The sequence below is a fragment of the Somniosus microcephalus genome, chromosome 5 (assembly GCF_052327205.1).
Source record: "Somniosus microcephalus isolate GS21.2 chromosome 5, FLI_Smic_1.0, whole genome shotgun sequence".
Classification (NCBI taxonomy): domain Eukaryota; kingdom Metazoa; phylum Chordata; class Chondrichthyes; order Squaliformes; family Somniosidae; genus Somniosus; species Somniosus microcephalus.
The window spans coordinates 118,756,530-118,783,217 of NC_140991.1; the positions used below are offsets into that span (position 1 = coordinate 118,756,530).

General features: G+C 42.0%; 1 protein-coding gene across 5 annotated transcripts in view; it reads left to right on the top strand.

Annotated features, from left to right (window-relative positions):
* Nucleotides 1-26,688, top strand: part of grb10b (growth factor receptor-bound protein 10b) — a 267,318-nt gene that overhangs the window by 65,117 nt on the left and 175,513 nt on the right. For all 5 annotated transcript variants that reach the window (XM_085988113.1, XM_085988111.1, XM_085988114.1 and 2 more), the window contains one exon: nucleotides 9,912-10,035. In XM_085988113.1, coding sequence (XP_085844239.1) covers nucleotides 9,985-10,035 — 51 coding nt within the window. In that variant the 5' untranslated portion in view covers nucleotides 9,912-9,984. The remainder of the gene's footprint in view (nucleotides 1-9,911; nucleotides 10,036-26,688) is intronic.

Here is a 26,688-nt window from a genome sequence, read left to right on the forward strand (position 1 = left end):
TTCTTTATCCAAGTCAATACCTTGCCCCCAATCCCATGTGCCGTAACTTTACACGCTAATCTCTTATGCGGGACCTTATCGAAAGCCTTCTGAAAGTCCAAATACACCACATCCACTGGTTCTCTTATCTATTTTACCAGTTACATCCTCAAAATATTCCAGTAGATTAGTCAAGCAAGATTTACCTTTTGTAAATCCATGTTGACTTTGTCCGATCCCGTCACTGTTTTCCAAGTGCTCTGCTATTACATCTTTTATAATGGACTCTAGCATTTTCCCCACTACCGATGTCAGGTCTGTAATTTCCTGTTTTCTCTCTACCACCTTTTTTGAATAGTGGGGTAACATTAGCTACCCTCCAATCCATGGGTACTGTTCCAGATATCATCAACTCCTGGCCCACTTGGAAGGTTCTTTGATACAATGGATAACCACAGCCAGAAGAATGCAGATGAGTGCCTTACTCGAGCTGTATATGCAACAGGCTCACCCCTCATGCTCACAGCTAATGTGTACTGGAAGAGATTTTTCAATGTTATTTGCCCTGCATACTGTCCTCCCACCAGACATGCTTTGTCTACTTATATGCTGGAGGCTGAGTATAACAGAATCCAAGGAAAGCTCAAAGAAACAATAGAGATGGCAGACTGTGTTGCAGTTATCTCAGATGGGTGGTCAAATGTACGAGGGGAGGGCATCATAAACTACCTCGTCTCCACTCCTCTCCCAGTGTTCTTCAAGAGCACAGACACGAAGGACAACAGACACACAGGCACATACATTGCTGATGAGCTGAAAGCAGTCATCAACGATCTTAGATCAAAAAAGGTCTTTGCAGTAGTTACTGACTGCTGCGAATATGAAGGTTGCTTGGGCTCAAGTGGAGTAGGCCTACCCTCATATTATGTCTATTGGGTGCGCAGCTCATGGGCTCAACCTGCTTCTCAAGACATCATGGGTTTGAGAACCATGGAAACACAAGAGAGCCAAGCAAGTTAAGTATGTCGGGAAAACAGGTAGTTGCAGCCACCTACAATTCCAAGCAAACGTCAAAGAACAAGAACACCACACTGAAGCTGCCCAGCAACACTAGATGGGGTGGCGTTGCCATAATGTACAACAGCCTTCTGGAGGGTAAGGAGTCGCTGCAAGAAATGGCAATATCCCAGTCTGGGGATATGGAAACCACCATCAAGAAAATACAGCTGGATGATGTGTTTTGGGAGAGTGGTTAGCAACCTTAAACTACTCTCACCAGTTGCAATTGCTCAGATTGAAGGAGATGATGCTGTCTTGTCAGATGTTCTCAGGCTTTTTACTGATTTAAAAGAACAAATCAGCATTGCCCTACCCACATCCCTGCTGCTCAAAGCAGAGGAGAAGGCAATTGTTCAATTCATACAGACGCGTCAAGAATTTTGTGTCAAGCCGATTCATGCTGCAGCATACATGCTGGACCCAAAGCATGTTGGGAGACCAATACTTTCTGGAGAACAGATCAACAGCACTTAGTGTGATTTCTACCCTTTCACGCCACCTCAATCTGGACGTGGGCAAAGTTCTGGGAAGTCTGGCAAAGTTCTCTACCAAGCAAGGTCTTTGGAATGGGGACGGGATATGGGAATCATGCAGGCATATCAGTGCACATACCTGGTGGAAGGGACTTTGTGCATCTGAGGCCCTGTCACCCATTGCATCAGTGATACTCCAAATCCCACCTTCATCAGCGGCCTCTGAACGAAACTGGTCACTTTTTGGGAATACGCATACAAAGGTGCGCAACAGGCTGACTAGCAAGAGTGGAGAAACTGGTGACCATCTGGGCGAACATCCAACTTATTGAGCCAGATACAGAAGTGCCCACCACACAGCTAGACAGTGACAGAGAGGAGGAAATGGATACGTCAGAGTCAGAGAATCAGGAGGAGTAATGATGCGTAGAAGACTCAAAGGGACAAAATAAGGACCAATTGCAGGCTAAATAAACTGACGCTCTTTTTATTTTATTTTAGATGGGTCTTTCTTGTGGGGGTTCAATAAAATTCAAAATTATAACCTAAATAAAGTTTTGAAAGCCTGTTTTTATTTATATGGAACAGTATGTCTGTTTTGATGACAAAAGATAATAAGGGTCAGAGACAAAAACCATCAGTGTGCAAAAAAACTCAATTCCCAAAAATTCCCATGGAAAGTTTCCTCTTTTAAAAATTCCTGGAATTTTGCAAGCCTTTTTGTTGTTGTTTTAAACCGATTTTCAGCTGTATATATCAAACTGCACCAAGTTACCACTCATCATTTTTTACAGCAATTTTTATTAAAGAAATTGTTTTAAAATGCTGCCAGACAGCGCTGGCTCATGGCAGATTCTGTGTTCGTTGATCAGCAAATGAGTTTGAGCAGAAACACTCAAAATACTGCTTGTCAAAACTAGCGCAATTTGTGCCAGGATCGTTGATTGCTCCCAAAGCAGAAACTTTACCCATTGTGCTTTTCCTAAAAGGTAAGTTCCATTACATTTTTGTATAAATATTTATACAAGGTTACTAGAGCTCCCCTTTTTGGCCAACCATAAGAGCAACCCTGGAAAGTTTTTTTTTTAAAGCCATTCCTGGCTGAGATGTGTGCAGTGTGTCACCAGGATACTCAACAACTAAGAAATAAGTTGTCTTTTTAAAATGGGGAGTGCATGTAAGGGGGAGTGCATGTAAGGACTAAGCTTTCTCTCCCAGGGTGGCCATCAAGATTTCAGAAATAAAAGCATCTGCTCCAGTTCCACGATGGAGTGACTTCCGAATCGCATGCCTGTGTGGAGTAGGAGAAAACTCCTGCTAGGGAGAGCCTGGGTTGCAATCTCTTCCAGTCCAAAACTGGACAAGGAACAGAAGAGGGATGGGTCAGGAGTGAGATTTTGTTTTTCAATGGATTGGTTTATCTGCAAATGTTACTTCAAAACCATACACCTCCACATTTCAAGGCAAAGTAGTAAATGGAGAACATAATCTAAAGCAACATTTTTTTTTGTTTAACTGCCACATGAAGTGCACCACTGTTGTATAAAAATACGACTGATGCGTCTCTGGTGTTGAGCTTAAAGGGATCAGTCCTCAAAGAGCTTGTTCTCCTTATCAGGCATGGATGCAGTAGTGTAAAGGCTATGCTACTGGTCTGGACTAATAATCCAGACAATGCAAGTTCTAACCCCACCATGGCAGTTTGTAAATTTGATTTTGGTTTATATATTAAAAAAAAACAAATAATCTTAAGTACAAACTGACAAAATTACTGTCAGATTGACTTTAAACCCCAACGGATTTCCCTGCCATCCTTACCCAGTCTGGTCTATGTGACTAGTCCCACACCAACGTGGTTGACTCAAGCAAGCCACTCAGTTGCATCAAATCGCTAGTGTAGGAGTTCAAGGTTGCCTTCTCGAGGAAAGCTAAGGATGGGCAATAAATACTGGGCTAGCCAGCAACACTCAAAAGTTGAATATGAATATTAGAGAGAGATCAAAACAGTTCTGTTTTGAGAAAGCACAAGAGTAACATACAGTCTGCAAACCAATGTTTTAACAACCTTGCACCTGCCCTCTGGAACACTCTCCCTCAGTGTCTCTGCCTGCCACCACCACCTCCATGCTTCCAAAATCTTCCTGCTGACCCTCTTGGCGTGTGTTTTTGCATCCTTCTGTATGGTGTCATTGGGAAACTTACAATTCCCTCCTCCAAATCATTACACATTGAAACATGCATTGGTCCCGTAACCAATCCCTGGCTAACCCTTTCTTGTTGATCCTCATTACATTTTGCATTTTTGGACTCCACACTTAAGCTTCCCTTCCATTGCTTTCTGCCTTGTAAAATAATTGCCTATGTCATACCGTGTTGAAGTCTTTACATGTTAAATGTACTGGTTCCCTGCATTATATTCTATAAGAACTCTATCAAGCATGATCATCAACCTGTAAAGCCATGTCATGCTATATCTTTCCTGATCTGTCATTCAGGGTGCTTGCTACTACTGATGTCGAGCTCACGGGTCTGTTATTCCCTCAGTTGTCGTTCCATCTTTGTAAATTGGCACCATATTCATCCATTCCCTTGGCAAAAATCCTGTGTCCAGAGATTCCTTTAAAATGTGAGGATGTGACCAGTTACTTTTATTTTTTCGTAATGTGTGTCAAAACAGAGAAATTCTCAAGTAGAATCTAAGCCTTCATGTGTTGAATAAATTGTGCTTATTAGCATATAATTCATGGCTGATATCATACCTGTATCTGGTTGCCGTGATATTTTCAAAAGCAAGACTTTCAAATGAAGCGCACATCAGAGTGAGGTGGGAATAGTGAGAATAAGGACCTCCAAAAAGGGAATTCATTGCGAATGGGAATTTAGTGGTGAGTCGGAGATAAGATGTAAGGAAGTGGTTTAGAACGTGTGCTTTTTGTTGAACTGAAATTTAAGTTCAGATTTTAACTTGTGCAACTGCAGGTTAACTGTTAGTCAACTGGAAGTAGGTCACTGGCCAGGTGTTAATTAGGTACTGGGTGTAGCTGGCGGCTGATCACCAGTTGTAACTGGCTTATCACAGAATCACAGAAACCCCACAGGGCAGATAGAGGCCATTTCAGCCCATCGAGCCTGCACCGACACATATCCCACCCGATCCCCGTAACCCCTGCACGAACACATATCCAACCCTATCCCCGTAACCCCACTTATTTAATCCCCCTAACACTAAGGGTCAATTTATCATAGCCAATCAACCTAACCTGCACATCTTTGGACTGTGGGAGGAAACCGGAGCACCCGGAGGAAACCCACGCAAACACGGGGAGAATGTGCAAACTCCACACAGACAGTCACCCGAGGCCGGATTCGAACCCGGGTCCCTGGCGCTGAGGCAACAGTGCTAACCACTATGCCACCGTGCCGCCATCTGAAAGGTATATAAAGGGAGGTAATTACCAGAGTTACAGCTGGAGCCGAAAGCACATCAGGGACTGAAGTAAGGACAGTGTAAGAGTAAACACTTCCAAAATGGGCATTTGGCGAGAGTGGGAATTATGTGTTGAGGGGGAAGGAGTAGCTAAGTAGACTAGCTGCTGTTGTACACAAGTAATAAACTTTAGAGCAAACTAAACCTAAAATTGTCAGCACAGGAAAGGAAAATGAAAATTGCTGCAAAATGTGGGAGTTTCGAACACCAGGTGTTGACTTGGACAAACAAGTCAGTTGGAAAAGTCATGAACTCATATTTGCTCTATCTCAGTTGCAATTTGAGAAGCAGATGGAGACAATCTGAGACATCTGGGAGGGAGAGCAGTTTTTGGAGCGAGAGCTTGACAGTAATTGATGCCTATGTAATGGAGCAGGCTGTGGCGGAGCAAAGATTGGTGTCTATCAGAGGGGTGGGAATAGGCAGGAAGAAAAGGCTCGAACAGGAGTGCTTGGAACCAATTGCACTCAAATCAAACGGATTTGACACTCCAGCTGCCTTTGTGCAAAATGAGGACTTTGAGCATGGCATTCAAATAAGTATGAATGGCACCAACAAAAAGAGATGGCTCAAGGGGCTGGGAGGAAGATGATTAGTAACACAGCTAGAAATGCGCTAATGATGGAGGATTCAGTGGTTAGAGGAGCTGACTAGATCTTTTGCAGTCCACACAGATTCGTGGATGCTTGTTGTCCCCAGGTACTAGGTGATGAATATATCACATAGACTGAAGATTGTGCAAGGGGATGAAGAGCAGCCAGTGAGTGTGGTTCATGTGGCAGTCCATGATGTAGGTAAAGAAAGCCTGAACTTCTGCAAGATGAATTTAGGAGATTAGGGAACAAGTTTGGGACCAGCACTTTACAGGTGATAATCTCAGCTTTACTACCCCAGCTATGCACAAGAATAGGGATGAGGAAGACGTTTGGGGAATCAGTGCATGGTTAAAGGTGTGGTGTCAGGAAGAGGAATTCCACTTTGTTGGTCTTCGGCAACAGTTCTGGAACAGATGGGAGCTATTCTACAATGATGGGCTTCATCTAAATAGGGAGGGTGGCAATGTACTGGCAAAATTAACCATGTAAAATAGGATGAGGGTGGAAGGGGGGGGGCATGCTGGGAAAATAAAATTAACCAGGATCGGCTAGCAGTGAAAGGAGAAAGAGGTAATAATGAAAACAATTTAGCAAGAGGAATATGGATTAGAGGAATAAAATCAAATGTATTAGTTATAAATGTGGAAAAGACTGAAGGTAGGGGATAGCTTGAATTAAAAAAAAAAAAAAAAAAAAAAATGGAAGTGTTGACAAAAAAATGTTAAAATGCATGTCTTGCAATGTGCAGTGAGAAATAAACTGGGGGGAACTGGAAGCAATTATTTTACATGAAAATCTTGACTTCATAATATTGACAGAAACATGACTGCAAATGGGGTAAGAATGGAAAATAAACCTATCTAGACACAATATATTTAGCAGGGATAGAAAAGATAATAAATGTGGCTGAATGGCAATATTCTTTTTTAAAAAGAGCCCAGAATAGGTTCTGTGGAGAGGGCTGATTTAGATAAAGAAGGGATATACAGGAAACTCTTTTTATCCGGGACCGGCATGGTACCGGTTTATCAAAAAGTCCGGATTACAGAGAGGTATAGTAAAAGGTACGAGAGCCCCATACACGGCCATTGATCCAGGCATCTCTGTTGCATGGCAACAGGTGCAGGAACCCCGGCCACAGATCCAGGCATCCCTGTTGCATAGCAACAGGTGCAGGAACCCCAGTTACACGGCCACAGATCCAGGAATGGCCACTAATATGAAGTAAAACTTACCTGAACCTACTCCTGAATTTTGCCAGTTAACAGAGATTTCCGGTTATTTAGGTGCTGGTAAATCGAGAGTTTCCTGTAGACAGTCAATATGGTTGGAGCTCAGCCATTTTTCTAAAAAGGCTCGACAGTAGTAGGTCAGGGTGTATTATAGACCTCCAAATTGTGGAAAGCAAATGGAAGAGGAAATTTGCAGTCAGGTTAAATAGATGAGTCTGAATAACAAAATTATTGTTCTGGGAGATTTTTATTATCCAGTTATTGAGGACAAAGAGTGAATAAATGGAATTCCTCTAATATGTACAGGACTCCTTCCTCGTGGCGTATGTTGGTAGGCCAAGGTTGGAGGCATTGCTATATCTGGTAATGATGCAATAAAATCGATCAGGTAGATGAGATGAATGTGGGTGAGCATGTTGGGAGTCATGATTTGGGAGTCCAGGTTCACAGGACATTAAAGGCAGCACCTCTGGTTGATGACGCTTTTTTAAAAAGCTACTGAAATTCTGGTTTTATCTCTGTATAGAATATGAAAGTCGAGGTAATTAGACTATATAAAACCTTAAGACCTACTATGTGCATATTGGGCTCCACACTAGAGGGAGATTGAGGGTTTAGAGAGGGTACAATGTAGTTTCAGTCAAATGCTGCCTGGTATGAAGAAATACAGATATGAAGAAAGACTTGGAAAAAGTGGGCCGCCTTTGGTCAGAACAAACCAGATTACGGGGCAATATAATAATGTTTAAAATTATGAAAGGACGGGACAGGGTGGATAAAAGCAGAAGGTTTCCAGTAGTTGATGGGTAAAGAATGAGGAGGCGCTATAGATACAAAATTAAATCCAAACGATTTACAGCAGTAGGCAGGAGAAATATTTTGAAACAGAATTGTGAGGCTGTGGCATTCACATCTGAGGTTAATGGTTGAGGCAGAAAATATGACCGCATTAAAGATTAAATTGGATAGGTGGATGAAGAAAAAGGAGTTGAAAGAAAATTGAAACATGGTAGGTAAATGTGATTAGAACTGTTTGTATGGAGGGTAAATGCTTGTTCAACTGATGAACTTCATTGTTCTCGGAAGGCCATAAATTGATCAGGATTACGGTGATGGAGTGTTGGGTTAGAATGGTACTTTACAGCTGCGGCATATTATAGTGTTTACTGTAGTGTGCGAGGGAGATGGAGCACTTGATCCTGTTTTACAGTGGGGCGCATCAGTAAGTTGGATTTCAGGGTAGTGTGGTATGTTATCTAGCATTTTTGCCTCATTGAGCTCTGTTCTTTTATGGAGATGTTTGGAATTTTGTGCCATTGTACACTTTATAGAATTTTTAAAATTAATTATCTGGATGTGGGTGTCGCCGACGAGGCAAATATTGCACATCCCTAGTTGTCCTGATAAGGTGCGGGTCCGCCGCCTTGAACAGTTTGATACTGAATGGCATTGTTGTGGGGCTGGAGTCGAATAGAGGCCAGACCGGGTAAGGGCGGCAAGTTTCCTTCCCTAAATCTGACAGCATTATGGTAATTTGTACTTATAGCAACTTTTTTATTTATGGATTTTTTTTAAAACTGAATTCAAATTCTGAAACTCCCTTGGTGAATTTTTAACTTGCGATCTGTGGGATATTGGCCCAGGCCTCTGGATTACTAATCCAGTAAGCTAACAGTTACACTGTCAATATTGTATTTGGTCATGAGATGGGGATGGTGCTGGCAAGGCTGCTGTTTTGTTTCATAGCATAAAGAGAAAGCAATATCCTCCTCCTCTTCCAATTTTATTGCAGGTCATGGAGAACATATTAAGTGTTGTATGGTTATTTCTTAAGTGGGCTTGCAGACCTTTGGGCTTATTCTTACCTTGGAAATTACAATGACATGTTCTCTTGGGTGCAAGGAAGAAGAAGCTTCTAACGACCATTGTAGTTTCTTGTAAAGGACCAGAGCATGCTGAGGAGTACCAAAATAAAACTTTAATTTGTGACATCTTCATAATCTATCGCATGCTAACTAGAAATGATTCCCCTTGGTAGCTCTTAAAACAATATATGCCATTTAAGTTCCCTCCTTAAGAAGGACATTTTTAACATTTTCTGATGTGTACTAATGTAATTTCCCATAACCATGTGTAGCACCCAAAGGTACCAACTTAGTTTTTGTTCATGGAATATGGGTGACGCTGGCAAGATTACATTTATTACCCATCCCTAGTTATCTAAGTTGGTGGTGGGACACCACCTTGACCCACTGCAGTTTTTGTACCAATGGTGCTGAGCAGGGAATTTAAATGTTTTGACCGTGGTGATGAAGGAACAATGATATATGTCCAAGTTCAGTTACTGTGTGACTTGAAGTAGAGGTAATAGTGTTCCCATAGTCCTACTGCTTTTGGCCTTTGTATTGGTAGTGGTCATGGGAGTGTGCAGTACTGTTGAAGTAAGCTAGGTGAGTTGCGGCATTGTGTCCAGTAGATGGCACATAATGCAGCCACACTGATGGACAGTAGAGATATTGGAGTCTAGTGGGTGCCAATCAAGAGGGTAGCTTTGTCCTGGATCGTGTCTAGTTTCTTGGGTTACTGCAGCTGTATCCATCCACGTGAGTATTCCATCACATTCCTGACTAGCCTTGTAGATGGTAGAGAGGTGGTCAGGGGGTGAGTCACTAGTTGTTGAGAATGAAGCTTCTGCCCTGCTCTTGTAGTCATGATGTTGATGTGTTTGGTCCAGTTAAGCTCCTGGTGAGTGGTGTACTTCACATTGAATTCAAGAGTTGCATGGCAAGTCAAGCATTCAAATGTGATTTAATTAGCATGCCTACCGAGTGCTAGCATGAAGCAGTTCTCCCTGATTTGTAAGAGCAGCTGTTACTTGAACAAAAATTTCAACACATTCATCCTGACCATATTGTGCTTGTCACAGATAAGCAGATAGTAAAGTGTGTTTTGTTCCAGCTGCATGGTCAAAAGTTAAAGCTATCCTTGCAGCTAATCATTACTGCAAAGAACTACAAATTCACTGAATGCTGATTGTTTCTACAAGTGACTTACTGATTCTTTCTATTTCCTTTAAAATTGCCAGATTGTTCTAAATATTGCTGTAAGACGTGGATGTCATTTATGTGGAAAATCCTTTGTTGAAGAGAGAAATCAACATGGCTTTGGCTGGCTGTCCGGACTCCTTTCTACATCATCCTTACTATCAGGTTGGCCCATTACTTATTTATATCTGTTGTTGGTGAAATATTTTGTTCTATACCCCTTTAACTAATGAATGTGTAAATAATGATTGTGGATAATGGTTCTCTAATCTTAGATCAATTAATTCCTAGTCATCAATATCACTTAAGTTGTGATCTGAAGAGAAGCTCTGTAAATTTCTCCATAACTTAAAGCACGAGTTGAAAATTTATCCTGGTCATTCTTAGTTGAGCCCTCTTCAGTGCACTTCAATAATTTTTGAAGGTACAGTGCCCAACATTTGAAATAGTATTTCCGTATTGCCTTGCCAGCAATCTCTAAGATTAGAACTAACTTTGTTTTGATTTGCAGTTAAATATCTTTTGAGATGCAAGAGTATTTGATTTACTTTAACAGGTTCACATTAATTGTAAACAATCACATCAAATCGTTTTCCTTTTCAATCTTTTACTAGAGGGTAAAAGTTAAAATGGGACCCTTTTATCCTGTATACATTTGCTATTTACTTCAGTGTGCATTATCTTCCATTTCTACACAGTAAAATCTACCATTTTGCCCAAATTTCTTACCTTGAATCTTTTCAAATGGTACTTAATCTTTTTGTTTTTCACCGCCAATTAGCTTGGTGATATCAGGAAATTTAATTGATTTTTCTAATGCGCGAGCCCTATAGGTCTCGAGAGAGAGAGCCAAGTAGAATTAAAGTTGCGGTAGGCTGTTAAGAAGGCAAATGGTATGTTAGCTTTCATAGCGAGAGAATTTGAGTACAGGAGCAAGGATGTCTTGCTGCAGTTGTACAGGGCCTTGGTGAGACCACATCTTGAGTATTGTGTGCAGTTTTGGTCGCCTTATCTGAGGAAGGATGTTCTTGCCATGGAGGGAGTGCAGCGAAGATTCACTAGACCTGGGATGGCAGGAATGACATATGAAGAGAGATTGGGTCGATTGAGTTTGTATTCGCTAGAGTTTAGAAGAATGAGAGGGGATCTCATTGAAACTTATAAAATTCTAACAGGACTAGATGCAGGAAAAATGTTCCTGATGGCAGCGGAGACCAGAACCAGGGGTCACAGTCTAAGGATAAGGGGTAAGCCATTTAGGACTGAGATGAGGAGGAATTTCTTCACCCAGAGAATAGTGAACCTGTGGAATTCTCTACCACAGAAGGCAATTGAGGCCAACTTATAAATATATTCAAGGAGTTAGATATATTTCTTAAGGCTAAAGGGATCAAGGGATATGGGGAGAAGGCAGGGACAGGGTACTGAATTTGGATGATCAGCCATGATCTCATTAAATGGCGGAACAGGCTCGAGGGGCTGAATGGTCTACTCCTGCTCCTATCTTCTACGTATGTTTCTCTGCCCATGCCGTTCTATTTTCACCAAGCCAGCTTTCAGTCAAGCTAAATAATTTGCCATTAATTTGAGTCTTGACCCTAGTCAAAATTCTCACATGGAACTTTATCAAATGCCTTAAGTCCAAATAAATTTTATGTAGCAGCCCTCATCCATTAATTTCATGACATATCCCAAAACAATTCCAGCAGATAATTGAGGCATTATATGTTGCTTCTAACTTAATGCTCATTGCTGCTTATGGCCACTGTTTTCTTCAGCTAGACATACAATAATAATCATGGAATAGTTCAACTATCACCAAATAAACTGGCAAGAGGAGGTAGCGAAACAGGTACAGGAATTGGAGTTTTTAAAACGTGTGCAGGACTCCTTTCTTACCCGGTATGTTAAAAAGTCCAATGAGAGAGGGCGCACTGATGGATCTAGTAATGGGGAAATGAGCCAGAGCAGCTAAGCAATATATAGGGCAACATCTGGACAACAGCAATTACAACATAATAAGGATAAAGATTGAGAAGGACAAAAATCAGACAAAGACCAAAGTAATAACTTAAAAAAACAGCTTTTTTTCTTTAATTCAAGGGATGAGAAATGGATCCAGGAAAACTAAACTGGAAAAGTTACTGACAAACAAAGACATAGAACAGCAGTGGGAAATATTTACTACTACAACAACAACTTGTATTTATATAGTGCCTTTAACGTAATAAAACGTCCCAAGGCGCTGCAGAGGAGTATTATAAGACAAAAAATTTGATACTGATTACATAAGGATAAATTAGAGCAGGTGACCAAAAGTTTGGTCAAAGAGGTAGATTTTAAGCAGCATCTTAAAGGAGGAAAGAGAGTTAGCGAGGCGGAGAAGTTTAGGCAGGGAATTCCAGAGCATAGAGCCTAGGCAACAGAAGGCACTGCCACCAATGGTTGAGCAATTATAATCGGGGATGCTGGAGAAGGCAGAATTAGAGGAGCGCAGATATCTCGTGGGGTGGCGTGGGGCAGGGGGTGGGGTTGTTGTGGGGCTGAAGGAGATTAGAGAGAAAACGATGATGTTGTCCAGGAGAAATATACCCACTAAAAACAAGAAAAAACTGGTCAGTAATGACACCATTGATCAATAAAGAAATGCAGCAAATTAAGTCATTATGATCAATAGAGAAAAAGTACTTCAACGAATGGGCCGACAAATCCCCATGACCTGATGGCCTACATCCTTGGGTTCTGAAAGAGGTGGCTGCATTGGTTGTGATCTTCCAAAATTCCCTAGATTTGCGAACGGTCCCAGCAGATTGGAAGGTAGCAAATTAAATCTTGCTTTTCAAAAGAGGAGGGAGAGAGAAAAGAGGAAACTACAGGCCAGCTAGCCTGACATCAGTTGTTGGGAAAATGCTGGAATCCAGTATTAAGGAAGTGGTAACAGTGCACTTAGAAAATCATACGATTAGGCAGAGTCAACATGGTTTTATAAAAGGGAAATTGTGTTTAACATTTATTAGAGCATTTTGAGGATGTAACTAGCAGGGTAGATAAAGGGGAACCAGTGGATGTATTATAATTGGATTTCCAAGAGGCATTCGATAAGTTGCCACATAAAAGGTTGTTAAGCAAGATAAGGGCTCATGGAGTTGGGAGTAATATATTAGTATGGATAGAGGATTGGTTAATGGACAGAAAACAGAATAGGGATAAACAGGTCATTTTCAGGTTGGCAGGCTGTAACTAGTGTGGTGCCGCAATGATCAGTGCTTGGGACTCAGCTATTTACAATTTATATTAATGACTTGGATGAAGGGACCGAGTGCAGTGTATCCAAGTTTGCTGACTATACAAAGCCAGGTGGAAAATTAAGATGTGAGGAGGATGCAAAGAGCCTGCAAAGGGATATAGACAGGTTAAGTGAGTGGGCAATAAGGTGGCAGATGGAGTATAATGTGGGGAAATGTGAGGTTATTCACTTTGGTAGGAAGAATAGAAAAACAGAATATTTTATAAATGGTGAGAAACTATTAAATGTTGGTGTTCAGAGAGATTTAGTTGTCCTTGTACAGGAAACTGTTAGCATGTAGTTACAGCAGGCTATTAGGAAGGCAGATGTCATATTGTGCTCCAACCTCCTTGCAATAAAGGCCAAGAATAAGGAAGTCTTGCTACAATTGTACAGGGCTTTGGTGAGACCACAACTGTAGTACAGGTAGACTACCCTTTATCCGAACTTCCAAAAACCGAAACCCTCTATATATTTTATATATATATATATATATGTGGCGCACGACTTGCGCTGAGCAGAGGGTCAGCGTAAGTCGTGCGCACGACCCCCCGCCGACCCCGACCCCCGCCGACTTACGCTGAGCAGACCTGTTGGTGGAAATGCGGAACTTCATTGCATTCCAGGCTAGCAGCGACGGACAAGCCACGACTGCGGGGACCCCCGCCGACCCCAACCCCCGCCGACCCACCTTCCGAAATCCGAAATTTTCCGAAAACCGAAACACGGCTGGTCCCGAGGTTTTCGGATAAAGGATAGTCTACCTGTACTGTGTACAGTTTTGGTCTCCTTATCCAAGGGAGGATAATACTTGCCTTTGAGGCGGTGCAACGAAGGTTCATTAGATTGATCCCTGGGATGAGAGTTGTCCTATGAGGAGCGATTGCGTAGATTGGGCCGATACTCTGGCGTTTAGAAGACTGAGAGGTGATCTCATTGAAACACAAGATTCTGAGGGGGATTGACAGGGTAGATGCTGAGAGAGATTGTTTCTCCTGGCTGGAGTGTCTAGAACTAGGGCATAGTCTCAGGTTAAGGGGTCGGCCATTTAAGACTGAGATGAGACGGAATTGCTTCAGAGTTGTAAATCTTTGGAATGCTCTACCACAAAGGGCTGTGGATGCTGAGTCGTTAAGTATATTCAAGGCTGAGATAGATAGGTTTTTGGACTCATGGGGAATCGATGGATATGGAAATTGGGCGGGAAAGTGGAGCTGAGGTCAAAGGTCAGCCATGATCTTACTGAGGTGGAGCAGGCACGAGGGGCCGTATGGTCTACTCCTGCTCCTAGTTCTTATGTTCTTTTGTTCTTAAAATTGAAACTAAAGAAAAAAGGCAACACTAAGTATACAGACAACAAAGGAGAGGATGACAAAAGATAATACAGAAAGGTTAGCAAAGAAGTCCAAAAAAACAATTGGGAAGGCAGAGAAACTGCAAAATTAAATTATTCAGGAATATGAAAAGAAATACTGAAGTATTCTACAGACACAAATAACAAAATGAAACTCGGGAGAGGGATAGGGCCACTAAGGGATATGCATGATCAACTCTCGGGTAATTAGAGAAATAGCAGAAATATTAACTAATACTGTACTTGCCTCCGTATTTACCTGGGAGACTAACCTGGTGGACATTAGAAGAGATCAAAAAAGATATAAAGTCATTTAAGATAGAAAGGGGGAGGTAATTGATAAACTAGTAAAACTTGGAGAGGATAAAACCCTTGATGGCTGGATGGATTGCATCTGTGTATATTAAAAGAAGTTGGGGCAGACAGCTAAATAAAAGGGAGATGGAACAAGTCCAGGGAACTATAGACCAATTACCTTAATGCCGGCGGTAGGAAAGATAATGGAATCCTTACTCAAAGATGTAATAGAAAAACACATAGAAACTGAAAATGTACTAGAGCAGTCAGCACGGATTCCAAAAGTGAAGGTCATGCTTGACCAACTGTATTGAATTCTTTGAAGAAATAAGAGAGGGCAGATGAGGGTAATGTAGTAGACATAATATATTTGGATTTCCAAAAAGCCTTTGATAAGGCACCACATGGTAGACTCATGACGATGGTCAGGATATGTGGAGTCAGCGGACAAATAGCATACTGGCTACGAAACAGAAAACAGTGTGTTGGGGTTAACGGTAGTTACTCCAATTGGGAAATGGTGTTCCACAAGGTTTGGTGCTGGGACCATTTTTGTTTGCCATTTACATAAACAATTAGGACTCTGGAATTGGAAGTGCAATTTCAAAATTTGCAGACGACACCAAATTGTGGGGTGCAGTTAATGGAGGACTGTGACAAAATACAGCAAGACATTAATAAACTTGCAGAATGGCATGTAATTGGTAAATTAACTTCAGTATAGATAAGTGTGTGGTAGTACATTTTGGTTGGAAGAATAAGGAGGCCACATACTCTTTGGAAAATAAGTGTCTAAATGGGGTAGGGGATCTGGGGGTACAGAAACACAAATCACTAAGAGTAGTGATGCGGGATAAAAAAGCCAACAAAGCACTGTGGTTCATTTCTAGCCATGTAGAATTGAAAAACAAGTTATTTTAAACTTGTATACAACCTTAGTTAGACCACACTTGGAGTACTGTTCACAGTTCTCGTCTCCATATTACAAAAAGGATAGAGGCACTGGAGTAGATTCAAAAATTTTTACTAGAATGGAGAGGTTATACCAATTGGAACGATTGAACAGTCTGGGGACCTTTTCTCTAGAAAAGACTGAGGGGGTGACCTGATAGAAGTCTTCAAGAATATGAAAGGATTTGATAGTGTAGATGTAGAGAAGATGTTTCCACTTGAGGGAGAGACCAGAACTAGGGGCCGTAAATATGATGGTAACTAATAATTTTTTTAAATTCATTTATGGAATGTGGGCGTCACTGGCAAGGCCAGCATTTATTGCCCATCCCTAATTGTCCTTGAGAAGGTGGTGGGGAGCCGCCACCTTGAACCACTGCAGTCCATGTGGTGAAGATACTCCCACAATGCTGTTGGGTAGGGAGTTCCAGGATTTTGACCCAGCAACGATGGAGGATCGGCAATATACTTCTAAGACAGGATGGTGTGTGACTTGGAGGTGGTGGTGTTCCCATGCGCCTGCTGCCCTTGTCCTTCTAGGTGGAAGAGGTCACGGGTTTGGGAGGTGCTGCCGAGCATCTTGTAGATGGTACACACTGCAGCCACGGTATGCTGGTGGTGGAGGGAGTGAATGTTTAAGGTGGTGGATGGGTGCCAATCAAGCGGGCTGCTTTGTATTGGATGGTGTCGAGCTTCTTGAGTGTTGTTGGAGCTGCACTCTTCCAGGCAAGTGGAGAGTATTCCATCACACTCCTTACTTGTGCCTTGTAGATGGTAGAAAGGCTTTGGAGAGTCAGGAGGTGAGATACTCGCTGCAGAATACCTAGCCTCTTGTTGCCACAGTATTTATGTGGCTGGTCCAGTTAAGTTTCTGGTCAATGCTGACCCCCCTGGATGTTGATGGTGGGGGATTCAGCGATGGTAATGCCATTGAATGTCAAGGGGTGGTGGTTAGACTCTCGCTTGTTGGATACAGTCATTGCCTGGCACTTGTGTGATGCGAATGTTACCTGCCACTTATCAGCCCAAGCCTGGTCCGTCCAGGTCTTGTTGCATGTGGGTATGGACTGCTTCATTATCTGAGGAGTTGTGAATGGCACTGAACACTGCAGTCATCAGCGAACATCCTCATTTCTGACCTTATGTTGGAGGGAAGGTTATTGATGAATCAGCTGAAGATGGTTGGGCCAAGGACACTGCCCTGAGGAGCTCCTGCAGTGATGTCTTGGGGCTGTGATGATTGACCTTCAATCACCACAAACATCTTCCTTTGTCCTAGGTATGACTCCAGCCAGTGGAGAGTTTCTCTTTCCCCCCCCCCCCCCCCCCCCCCCCCAATCCCATTGACTTCACTTTTACTAGGGATCCTTCATGCCACACTCGGTCCAATGCTGCCTTGATGTAAAGAGCAGTCACCCTCTCCTCTCTGGAATTCAGCTCCTTTGTCCATGTTTGGACCAAGGCTGTAATGAGGTCAGGAACCGAGTGGTCTTGGCAGAACCCAAACTGCGAATCAGTGAGCAGGTTATTGCTGAGTAAGTGCTGCTTGATAGTGCTGTCTATGACACCTTCCATCACTTTGCTGATGATTGAGAGTATACTGATGGGGTGGTAATTGGCCGGATTGGATGTGTCCTGCTTTTTGTGGACATGACATACCTGGGCAGTTTTCCACATTGTCGGATAGATGCCAGTGTTATAGCTGTACTGGAACAGCTTGGCTAGAGGCGTGGCTAGTTCTGGAGCACAAGTCTTCAGCACGATAGCCGGGATGTTGTCGGGGCCCATAGCCTTTGCTGTATCTAGTGCGCTCAGCCGTTTCTTGATATTACGTGGAGTAAATCGAATTGGCTGAAGACTGGCTACTGTGATGGTGGGGACCTCGGGAGTTGGCCAATATGGATCATCCACTCGGCACTTCTGGCTGAAGATGGCTGTCAACGCTTTAGCCTTGTGTTTTGCACTCACGTACTGGGCTCCACCATCATTGCAGATGGGGATATTCATGGAGCCTCCAACTCCTCCCGTTAGTTGTTTAATGGTCCACCATTCGCGACTGGCTGTGGCAGGACTGCAGAGCTTTGATCTGATCCGTTGATTGTGGGATCGCTTAGCTCTGTCTATAGCATGCTGCTTCCTCTTTATAGCATGCATGTAGTTCTGTGTTGCAGCTTCCCCAGATTGGCACCTAATTTTTAGGTACGCCTGGTGCTGCTCCTGGCATGCTCTTCTACACAGCTTATTGAACCAGGGTTGGTCCCCTTGAAGGGATAATTACTAGCCCTAGCCCCTTTAGGGCTACCCTAGATCAGGCGTATTTCTTAGACGTTCACTTTCAACTATAGTTTGAGGTAGCCGAATCCTAAAGACGCTTAATTGGGTCTAAAGGAAAGGAACAACCTGAAAATGTTACCGTCCTCCAGATAGCACTTTTAATAAGTTTAGCTAGACTGTAACGTTCCGGATATTATGAGGGTCCGGAAAACTCCCCCAGAATTCTGCAACTCCTCACCAAAGAGAGTACAGAGATTGAGTTTGCGAGTTTGATACAGAAGTATTGAGACAATTCTAAAAATATATAGATTTATTAAAGAACCGACATACAATTTACAGTTGGTGAGTCAATTGCAACATGAACAGTTCTATTATCAGAGAACCTACTCTCAAATCTTAACTTCGCTACAGTTTTACAATTCTTAGTTTTCTACAGGATATCCACCAAAATCAAATACAGTACTTTTGATCTCCGAGATACAAAGAGTTGGAGACTTACAGAGCTGGCTCTGAAACCGAGAATCGCTTTGCCCCTTTAAAGCGAGTCTACTATCCCATTTGAGAGTTCAATATGTATACCCTTTTCCAGTGGTATTTCCTTTTAAGGTTTTCTGCTGATGTAAGCTAATTATCTCGTCATTTTTCTGCTGACCCCTGCAATTCTTAGTCACCTCAGCTGTTAGCACTACAGAACCATGTCTCTCCTCTAGGTGTTCTAAGTTTATCATAAAAACCGGTGTAACAGCAGGTGTGCTTTACTTGGCATCATTTTTATGAAGGCAGATGTTTTATGTGCTTCTTTACGAGGCGTAAATTAGAACACCTTGTACAGGGTGAACTATTGTCTTGTTCCCAAAGGTTCAGACTGTCAGGAGCCTTTAACCTTCTGTTTCAATAAGGTTATTAATTCAGTGTCAACAACTCGGTTATCTCAATAGCCAGAATTCTATCTCCGCTTTTTCATCGTTAGATTTCTAGATTTCCAGACCCAGTTTGTCATGTTTTAATAAGGCCAGAACTCTTTGATTAGAATGGTGTATTTTTCTGAATAGGTTATATGGCTAATTCCTTCACACCCTGGCTTGATGGTAATGGTAGAGTGAAGGATATGCTGGGCCATGAGGTTATAGGTTGTGGTGGAATACAATTCTGCTGCTGCTGACGTCCCACAGTGCCTCATGGATGCCCAGTTTTGAGCTGCTAGAGCTGTTCTGGATCTATCCCATTTAGCACGGTGGTAGTGCCACAGAACACGATGGAGGGTGTCTTCGGTGTGAAGACGGGACGTCGTCTCCACTGTGCGGTGGTCACTGCTACCAATAATGTCATGGGCAGATGCATAGATGCATCTGCAACAGGCAAATTGGCGAGGATGAGGTCAAGTAGGTTTTTCCCTTGTGTTGATTCTCTCACCACGTGTCGCAGGCCAGACTCTCGGCTATGTCCTTCAGGATTCAGTCAGTAGTGGTGCTACCGAGCCAGTCATTGGACATTAAAGTCCCCCACCCAGAGTACATTCTGTGCCCTTGCTACTCTGAGCTTCTTCCAAATGATGTTCAACATGGCAGAGTACTGATTCATCAGCTGAGGTAGGGCGGTAGGTGGTAATCAGCAGGAGGTTCCCTTGCCATGCTTGACCTGGAGCCATGTGACTTCGTGGGGTCCGGAGTCGATGTTGAGGACTCCCAGGGCCACTCCATCCCGACTGTATACGACTGTGCCGCCACCCATGGTGGGTCTGTCCTGCTGGTGGGATTGGTGATGGAGGAGTTTGGGACGTTGGCTGAAAAGTATGATTCTGTGAGTATGACTGTTGCTGTTGCTTGACTAGTCTGAAGGATAGCTCTCCCAATTTTGCCACAAGTTGTTGGCTTTGGAGGATTGACTGGGCTGGGTGTGCCGAGGTTGATGCCAGGTGGTCTGTCCAGTTTCATTTTTATTATTTTGTTTCGGTTTGTTACAATTGAGTGGCTTGCCATTTCAGAGGGCAGTTAATAGTCAACCACTGCTGTGGATCTGGAGTCACATATAGGTCAGACCAGGTAAGGACAGCAGATTTCCTTCCTAAAGGACATTAGTGAACCATATGGGTTTCATGGTTACCATTACTGATGCTAGCTTTTTATTCCAGATTTATTTAACTAACTGAATTTAAATTCCCCAGCTGCCGTGCTGGGATTTGAATTCTCGTTTCTGGATCATTAGTCCAGGCCTACTAGCCCAGTGACAAATTAGTAACAATACTGTGGAGGAGGAATTCCTAGAGTGTGTGTGGGATGGTTTCCTGGACCAATATGTCAAGGAACCAACTAGAGATCAGGCCATCTTAGACTGGGTATTATGTAATGAGAGGGGATTAATTAGCAATGTTCTGCAAAGCCCCTTGGGGAGGAGCGATCATAATATGCTAGAATTCTTCATTAAGATGGAGAGTGAAGTAGTTGACTCAGACTAGGGCCCTGGATTTAAATAAAGGAAACTACGATGGTATGAGGAGTGAGTTGGCTAGGATGGATTGGGGAATGTTACTTAAAGGGTTGACGGTGGATAGGCAATGGCAAACATTTAAAGATCGCATGTATGAACGACAGAATTTCTTCATCCCTGTTTGACATAAAAATAAAACAAAAAAGGTGACTCAACTGTGGCTAACAAGGGAAATTAGGGATAGCATAAGATCCAAGGAGAGGACATATAAATTGGCCAGAAAAAGCAGCAAACCTGAGGATTGGGAGCAGTTTAGGATTCAGCAAAGGAGGACAAAGGGATTCATTAAGAGGGGGAAAATAGAATAGAAACATAGAAGATAGGAGCAGGAGTAGGCCATTCGGCCCTTCGAGCCTGCTCCGCCATTCACTGAGATCATGGCTGATCATCCAAATTCAGTACCCTGTCCCTGCCTTCTCCCCATATCCCTTGATCCCTTTAGCCTCAAGAAATATATCCAACTCTTTCTTGAATATATTTAATGAACTGGCCTCCACTGCCCTCTGTGGCAGAGAATTCCACAGGTTCACCACTCTCTGGGTGAAGAAATTCCTCCTCATTTCAGTCCTAAATGGCTTACCCCTTATCCTTAGACTGTGACCCCTGGTTCTGGACGCCCCGGCCATCATAAACATCCTTCCTGCATCTGGTCTGTCCAGGCCTGACAGAATTTTATAGGTTTCGATGAGATCCCCTCTCATTCTTCTAAACTCCAGTGAGTATAAGCCCAATCGACACAATCTCTCCTCATACGTCATTCCTGCCATCCCTGGTATCAGCCTGGTGAATCTTCGCTGCACTCCTTCCATGGCAAGAACATCCTTCCTCCGGTAAGGCGACCATAACTGCACACAATACTCAAGGTGCGGTCTCACCAAGGCCCTGTACAACTGCAGCAAGACATCCTTTGTTCCTGTACTCGAACCCTCTTGCTACGAAGGCCAACATACCATTTGCCGCCTTAACTGCCTGCTGCACCTGCATGCTTACCTTCAGCAACTGGTGCACAAGAACACCCAGGTCTCTTTGCACTTCCCCTTCTCCCAGTCTACTGCCATTCAAATAATAAACTGCCTTCCTGTTTTTGCCACCAAAGTGGATAACCTCACATTTATCCACATTATAGTGCATTATATAATGAGTAAGCTTGCAAGAAACATAAAAACTGACTGTAAAAGCTTCTATAGATATGTGAAGAGAAAAAGATTAAGTCAAGCGTAGGTCCCTTGCAGTCAGAATCAGGGGAATTTATAATGGGGAACAAAGAAATGACAGACCAATTAAATACATACTTTGGTTCTGTCTTCACAAAGGAGGACACAAATAAACTTCGAGATGTCGGGGAACACAGGGTCTAATGAGAGGGTGGAATTGAATGAAATCAGTATTTGTAGGGAAATGGTGTTAGGGAAATTGATGGGATTGAAGGCCGATAAATCCCCAGGCCTGATAATCCACATCCTAGGGTACTTAAGGAAGTGGCTGTAGAAATAGTAGATGCATTGCTAGTCATCTTCCAAAATTCTATAGACTCTGGAATAGTTCCCATGGATTGGAGGGTAGCTAATGTTACCCCACTATTTAAAAAAAGATGGTAGAGAGAAAAACGGGGAATTATAGACTGGTAAGCCTGACATCAGTAGTGGGGAAAATGCTAGAGTCCATTATAAAAGGTGTAATAGCAGAGCACTTGGATAACAGTGACAGGAATGGACAAAGTCAACATGGATTTACAAAAGGTAAATCATGCTTGACTAATCTACTGGAATTTTTTGAGGATGTAACTGGTAGAATAGATAACGGAGAACCAGTGGATGTGGTGTCTTTGGACTTTCAGAAGGCTTTCGATAAGGTCCCGCATAAGAGATTAGTGTGCAAAGTTAAAGCACATGGGATTGGGGGTAAGATACTGACTTGGATAAAGAACTGGTTGGTAGACAGGAAACAAAGAGTTGGAATAAACAGGTCTTTTTCCGAGTGGCAGGCAGTGACTAGTGGGGTACCGCAGGGATCGGTGCTAGGACCCCAGCTATTCACAATATATATTAATGATCTAGACGAGAGAACTAGATGTAATATCTCCAAGTTTGCAGACGACACAAAGCTGGGTGGGTGTGTGTTGTGAGGAGGATACAGAGAAACTCCAGTATGATTTGGACTGGTTGGGTGATATGGCAGATGCAGTATAATGTGGATAAATGCGAGGTTATCCACTGGCAAAAATAGGAAGACAGATTATTATCTGAATGGCAATAGATTGGGAAAAGGGGAAGTGCAACGAGACCTGGGTGTCCTTGTGCACCATTCGCTGAAGGTAAGCATGCAGGTGCAGCCGGCGGTTAAGAAGGCAAATAGTATGTTGACCTTCATAGCGAGAGGATTAGAGTACAGGAGCAAGGATGTCTTGCTGCAGTTGTACAGGGTCTCGGTGAGACCACACCTTGAGTATTGAGTGCAGTTTTGGTCGCCTTATATGAGGAAGGATGTTCTTGCCATGGAGGGAGTGCAGCAAAGATTCACCAGACTGATACCTGGGATGGCAGGAATGACATATATGAGGAGAGATTGGGTCGATTAGGCTTATATTTGCTGGAGTTTAGAAGAATAAGAGGGGATCTCATTGAAACTTAAAATTCTAAACAGGACTACACAGACTAGATGCAGGAAGGATGTTCCCGATGGTGGGGGAGTCCAGAACCAGGGGTCACAGTTTATGGATAAGGGAAGGGGTAAGCCATTTAGTACTGAGATGAAGAGGAATTTCTTCACCGAGAGAGTGGTGAACCTGTGGAATTCTCTACCACACAAGGCAGTTGAGGCCACTTTATTAAATATATATTCAAGAAGGAGTTGGAGATATTTCTTAAGGCTAAAGGGATTAAGGGATATGGGGAGAAAGCAGGGACAGGGTACTCAATTTGGATGATCAGCCATGATCTCATTAAATGGTGGAACAGGCTCGAGGGGCCGAATGGCCTACTCCTGCTCCTATCTTCTATGTTTCGAAATTACCACTATGCTACCATTCCCATTTAGAATTCAGGAGAATCCTCTTTACCCAGAGTGCTTCAAATGTGGAACATGCTACCACAATTTGTTGAGGCGAATAGCATAGATGCATTTAAGGGGAAGCTAGATAAACACATGAGGGATAAAGGAATGGACAGATATGTTGATGGTTAGATGAAGAAGGGTGGGAGAAGGCTTATGTGGAGCATAAACACCAGCATGGACCTGTTGGACCGAATGGCCAGTTTTTGTGCTTTGTAATACTTTGTAATCTAAATAAAGACCTTCCGATTAATTGAAATCCAACTTAGAAGAATAAATGGAAAACAATTGGAAAAAATAGCATGATTAATTCTTGGTTACTAACTGAAAAATGAAGAACTTGCATTTATATAGTGCCTTTCATGACCTCAGTGTGTCCCAAAGTGCAAAGCAGCCAGTCAAGTACTTATGAAGTGTAGTCACTGTTGTAATGTAGGGAAATGTGGCAGCCAATTTGTATATAGCAAGGTCCCATAAACAGCAATGAGCTAAATTACCAAATAATGTTTGTGATGTTGGTTGAGGGATAAATATTGGCTAGAAAACTCGGAGAACTCTCTGCTCATCCTTTGATAGTGCCATGGCATCTTTTCACCTGAGGGGGCAAGCAGGCCCTTGGCATAACATCTCATGTGAAAGACTGCATCTCCAACAGTGCAGCACAGGGGTGTCGGCCTGGATTGTGTATGTGATTGTGTGCACGCTGTTCCTATAACTGATGTACAGTAGGAATACTTCCAACAACAAAAAACTTTCCTTTCATGACTCCACAAATAGTCCTCTGTTCTGAGTGATTCACTTTCCAGCAAACTCTCTGCTGTTGGTTGATTCAGTCAAGATATTCAGAAATGCTAATCATCTATTTTAGACATTTGCAATATTTGAATTCCATTCTGTTGTTATGAAAATAAAAGGCAAGGTAAACATGTCAGTTAATACCACTTTAGTGTGGCAAAATATCAAACTTCAAATTACAGTATCACTACAATGCATTCTGATACTACTTTTAATAATTTCACATAATTTTGAGGGAATATTTGAAACAAGAGTGCCCTCTAGTGTACTGATCAGCTGTCATTTTAAAATTAAAATCACTAGTATCTAACTTTTTCTGTTGCTGCATATTATGTTTGAAATTCAATTTTGCAGAATTCCTAAGGTGCGCTAATCACAGGGCTGTATTACAAATCTTCACCTTTTTTCTTGAGTATATTGATCAAACAATATTCTTCTGTTCAAACAATGTGTGTGGTTATTGAACATGTATTTGCATGAAAGAATAAAAGATTGGATAATCAATTCAATCTTTGCTCCACTTGTAGAATGGCAGTGTAATTACTGGGATTATCTAACAAGGCTGCAAAAAACCTATAAAACGTTACTTGCTCACGCAGAACTTTTCAGAGTCCTTGTTACTTATAACAGTGGTTCTCAAACCTTTTTGATTCAAGGACCCTTTTTCAAATGGATTAGTAATCACAGACCCACTATCTAAATTATAATATATAATACTCTCACGATGAAAGTGCTGTATGTCAAGTGTTTTATTAAAGCTTTATTTGTCATATTTTCCTTTACCACCTCCCGGCAAAATAAAACTAAATTAAACTAAAAACATTCAATAATAAAACTACAGCATGCAGTTTCCATAAAAACCAATCCACAATTTATATTTTGTTTTTATTTTATATATGTCCGCAATTTTGCACTTGTTAAACACTTGTTTACTTTATTTGATAGTCAGTGATTTGTTAGCTATCGATGAAGCTATATTGTTGTAGGTTATTGCATTTTGGGGAATTTTTTTCTACCAATTTTTTTTTATCATGTATAAATAATGAAAAATTCTATTACTAATTTGAGGACTGTCTTGCTAACTATTTTCTTACAATGAGATTAGGTCATCATTAAAGTATGTAGCTTTGCCCATGTTTTTATTGTGGGTTATTTAAGGTAGGATACGGTGTAAAAAATGCTTTAAAATTAATATGCATTGATATCACTAAAAACTTAATCACAATCATGCTTGCTTATTTAACACGGCAAATGTGACTTCTAGTACACTGAACATCCCTAATGCCCTGTCTTAGTGTAAGTTGCTGGTTTTGTATTGGGCAGCCTCTGTCTATTTGAGGAATGGATTGTGTCACTGTATAGGGATTCTGGCACCCTGCAGGAGCGGTGAAATCTACATCAACATATCAATTTAAATGAGTAATTCCTAGGTGCTGTTCACAACAGGTGAGTTGCGGGTTATTACAAACTTAATGTTAACACACGGGAGGCATTTTTGAGTTTAAAACATTTAGTCCTGTTTCCAGAATTTGAATTTGCAACCATCGTGTGTGCGAAGTATAAGCGTCTAATTTCATAAACTGTCACCAAATTATCATTCAGTGATGTATGCGGCTACAAAAGACAATAGATCTCCATATTAGTGAAGCAAGAGTGTTTTTTTCTTCCTGTGCAATCTTTTGAGTGAAGGAAACAAGGTGGACCAAACTATCACTCCACCCTTTAACAACTTTAGATGTTAGGTGCAAGACTGGCTCTGCTTGGTAAGCAATTTCACATTATTTCTCGCACCCCTGGAAAATCTCTCCGGAACCCGTGCACCCCAGTTTGAGAACCATTGACTTATAAGATGTTCAAGATTGATCTTTGAAAATAAACTTAATAAAAATTATCCTTTTTATGTTGACTTTTCCCTGCCAACAGCAGGTTTAGTTGGTTCAGTGTAGTATGTGGGAGATAATTTAGCCATAAATCAATCTTTTTCAGAAATGGAGAAGTGTCATTCATGTGACCACATCAAATGCTTAAATGTATGTGTATAAAAATATACGGTAGCAATTCTGCTTATGCTGTTTGTATACTGAGAGTAAATGGACACTAACACAAATAGAACTCAAAATGTAACAATGGCAGTCTTTGTGCTGCAGCAAATTTGCCTTTAATAATCACAATTAACACAGGTAAGCAGGTATTTGTTGCACTCAAGTGATTGGATTTCTATTTTTGTTCTTTGACCCCTTCTAGCTTTGTTTATACTTTTTGTTGTTGCAGTGGTAACATCTTGAACTGTTATCACAGTCACAAACCCTGAATACCTGTACAT